General features: G+C 39.6%; 1 protein-coding gene across 1 annotated transcript in view; it reads right to left on the reverse strand.

The window, feature by feature from the left end:
* Positions 1–1665: 1665 nt before the first annotated feature.
* The window catches only part of katnal2 (katanin p60 subunit A-like 2), a 13871-nt gene continuing 12056 nt past the window's right edge, over positions 1666–3480 (reverse strand). Inside the window, exons 14-16 of the mRNA XM_071534494.1 lie at positions 3419–3480; positions 2042–2144; positions 1666–1878 (exon numbers count right to left, since the gene is read on the reverse strand). The exon at positions 3419–3480 is cut by the window's right edge and continues 101 nt beyond it. Coding sequence (XP_071390595.1) covers positions 1739–1878; positions 2042–2144; positions 3419–3480 — 305 coding nt within the window. The 3' untranslated portion in view covers positions 1666–1738. The remainder of the gene's footprint in view (positions 1879–2041; positions 2145–3418) is intronic.

A 3480-nucleotide genomic window follows, 5' to 3' on the forward strand; every position in this document is an offset into this window, starting at 1 on the left:
CAAGTGATTTGCTCAAACACATAAACAGTTACGATAAGTTGAAAATAAATAAATACGTTTTTGGGATTCATGGAAGAGCGAGAAGAGACTTGTCTACATATTTTAGTCAGCTTTAATTATTATTATTGGCTTTTATTATTGTTGTTTTATTGTCTGTAAAACACTTGTTTTTGAAAAGTGCTACAGCATATAAATAAAGTTGGTGACGATTATGATGTTGTTATGACAGAGGTGAGACTTTGCTCGAGTCCCAAGTCAGTCTCAAGTCTTAAAGTAGAACACCAAGTCAAGTCAGGAGTCAAATCAAGAGTCCAGTATTAATTTAATATCTTAAAGAAAACTAAATATCTAGGACTTTTCAATGCAATATGGTTTTAATAGGATAAAAACTTGGTAAGAGCATCATGAGTTTGATTTCTATAATCAGTTTCAACTTCAATAAATTCAATAAATTGATTTATTGAATAAATTCAATAAAAAATGATTGAATAAATTCAGTCATTCCATACAAATTCAGAAAACAGAATTTAAATTCAGTCGTCTGCTGGAACAAATCTCATCACTTTCAATCATTTACACAAACACAAGATCTCAAGTCAAGACTTTAGAAACCTTTTCAAGTTATCAAAGTACAAGTCAAAGTTGAGTCCCAAGTCACCAGAACCCAAGTCAAGTCAAGTCTCAAGCTATTAAAATGCTAGTCAGTCCAAGTCATGTGACTCGAGTCCCCACTCTGTGTTATGATGATTATTGTTGTGGTCGATGACGTTAAATCTTCTCTCCTGTCAGGTAAATACAGAGCGGGAGACGAGAATAAAATCGACCCTCCTCCCTACCTGACGTGTGACAGTTTCCCCGACGCTGTGGAACACATCCTGAAGACTCTGCTGTAACTGCAGCTAACAACTACACACACCAAACTACACACACCAAACCACACACCAAACTACACACACCAAACTACACACACCAAACCACACACACCTCCAAACCCTTATCAAGTCTTTAAATGGTACAGGAACAGCTGTGTATCCTTACTGGATCTCCGACTGTGCGGACATGGTACAACATCAGTGTTATATTAGTGGAGGGATGCTAAATAAGGATTACCATAAGTTATTAAATAATTCTCCTAAACTTAAGATAGATTTTATTGAAAATGGGGGGGAAATAACCATCCGACCGTCCCTTTAAATTTAACTAACCGTCCCACGTTCCACTGAGATAAAATTAAACAAAAGGTACATTTGGGCTGGAAATTGCTCACAAACTACAACAAGTCTTTCCATCTCTCAGTCCAGTGTGATTGTGAAAATTATAAAATTGTGTATTTATGTGTCAACAATCCTGTTTTGTCATTAGATCATGATGTATGAAATTATGTTTGAATAAAAAAAAAAATGCAGCAAATGAAGCTACAAGAATACAATAAATGACATTGATGATAAAAAAAAAAAAAGATAATTCAGCTGCTTTGTCTTTTTTATTATTTTATTGTACTTATCATTTTATAGATGAGCTACATTAAGAGAGAAAGCATAAATAAATAGCTTATTCTTACAATGGCCCCATCGAGTGAAACTGCAGTAACTGAATTTGCATATTTACAGTAGAAAAAAAAGATAAAGTTTCTCTTAGGCAGATCTGTTTCACTTGAAGTGTTTTTTGTATATATATTTCTTCCTCATGCACATGTGCGCGTGTCTCTGCATGTGTGTCATGTGTCTGCACACGCGTGTCAGACGGACTCGTACTCTCTCTCCCAGGCGGTGTATCTGTCGGTCAGGTTCCGGGCCGAGGGCTTGGTGTGAGCGATCACTTCCAGGAAGTCGCCGGTTGCCACGGTTTCCAGCTTGATGGCAGGCATGTCCGAGTTCCCTGTGGAGGAAAACCACAGTGAGGAGACGCATGACAGAACATACAGTACAGCTGTGGTGGGGATTGAACGTGTGATGTGGTTGGAGGACCTGTAACTGCTGGGCCAGTGTGTGTGTGTGTGTGTGTGTGTGTGTGTGTGTGTGTGTGTGTGTGTGTGTCCTACCCTCCTGGTGTGACTCCAGAGCATCAAAGATCTTGCGGACGGGTCTCATGGCGGCCTCCTTACACACCAGTCTGATATCAGAGCCAGAGTAGCCCTCTGTCTCCTGACACACACACACACACACACACACACAGTGGTTAAACAAGTAAAACAAGCAAATCATCATGAACACAGATAGATGAGGCACTAATGTGAGTTTCTTTTCCAAGTAACCTGTAAGATTCCTACGCAGGTCTGGAAAAGTATGAAAAACAAATCTGAGAAGTCCCAGTCCCTTGAAAAATGTCTAGGAAAAGTATGTATTTCAGTTCTGATGCAGTCATTACTATGAATTTTGTCCTAATTGTATTAATGAATAATTGTCAGTTAAAGAGTGATATGGCCTAGTTGACAGTCACATTAATTTTCGACCCTGCTCACGACCTTTGACACATCATCTCCTCTCTAACTCCTCCTCATCTTTGTCACTTCCCACTGTTTGCTGTTTAATTTAAAGCTTTAACGGCATAAAACCACATCAGGAAAGACCCAATACGAGTGTCTGGAGCCTGTGGGCTGCATCTTGCCCCGAAATGAGATTTAATTCCAAAAAGTGATAAGCAACAAGCCTAAAGAAAACCATTTGTCAGACTAAGAAGAACAAGAAGCTCTTGATCCTGCAGGGAGAGCTGCAGGACTCGTGCTGTTTTTAATCCATATTCATCTGTATTTTACAGAGGAAGGAAGCAGAAGGACTTGTGGGTGCTGCAGGGTGCGGGTGGACCGATGGTTCCTCTGTCTTTTAGCCGTAAAAACACACGGGATAACATGGGAGAGTCTCACATTCGGATCAATATCTGAATAGAGCTGGCTGATGCTTGTGTGAGTTTACCGTACTGCCTGGTGTACGAGCGCACACTGTATTTCTACTTTCATACTCACTCATACATATCACACACTCACATTTTTTGCTTTTATTTTGATATTATTTTTGTTATTATTGTTGTTGTTGCTTATATATATTTTGTTTTTATTAGTTTGCCATCACTTTTATGTAGTCGTATTATTTTCTGTATGTGTATGTGTGTTCTCTATAACATTGTGAAATTTTAACATTTTTTAGGTGGAGGCTTCAAATAAGCCGATTGGGTTTTCTGCCTCTCCCTCCTCTATCAGTTCCTAATAATGTGATACTTTACTGATCCCTGCAGGGAAATTCTCTTTTCTCTTGCTCCTCCTCCACCATAAAGTCAGAGTCCAGGTCCTGCAGCTGGTAGAGATTCACTGCCTTGCTCAGGGACACTTCAGCAGGGAGGATACTTGCTGACACGAGGCTTGATAAACACTGAAAATAAAGTTTACAGCCTTGTTAGTTTGCCTTAACAAGTGCTCACACACCTTCGCCAGGCTTTCGTAGTCCAGTTCAGTCCGTAGCTCCACCCCTCCTGTGGAGCTGAGAG

The sequence above is a fragment of the Centroberyx affinis genome, unplaced genomic scaffold, assembly GCF_046629955.1.
Source record: "Centroberyx affinis isolate AG114_WGS23_722 - 3 ecotype Tasmania unplaced genomic scaffold, CSIRO-AGI_Caff_v1 ptg002560l_1, whole genome shotgun sequence".
NCBI lineage: Eukaryota > Metazoa > Chordata > Actinopteri > Beryciformes > Berycidae > Centroberyx > Centroberyx affinis.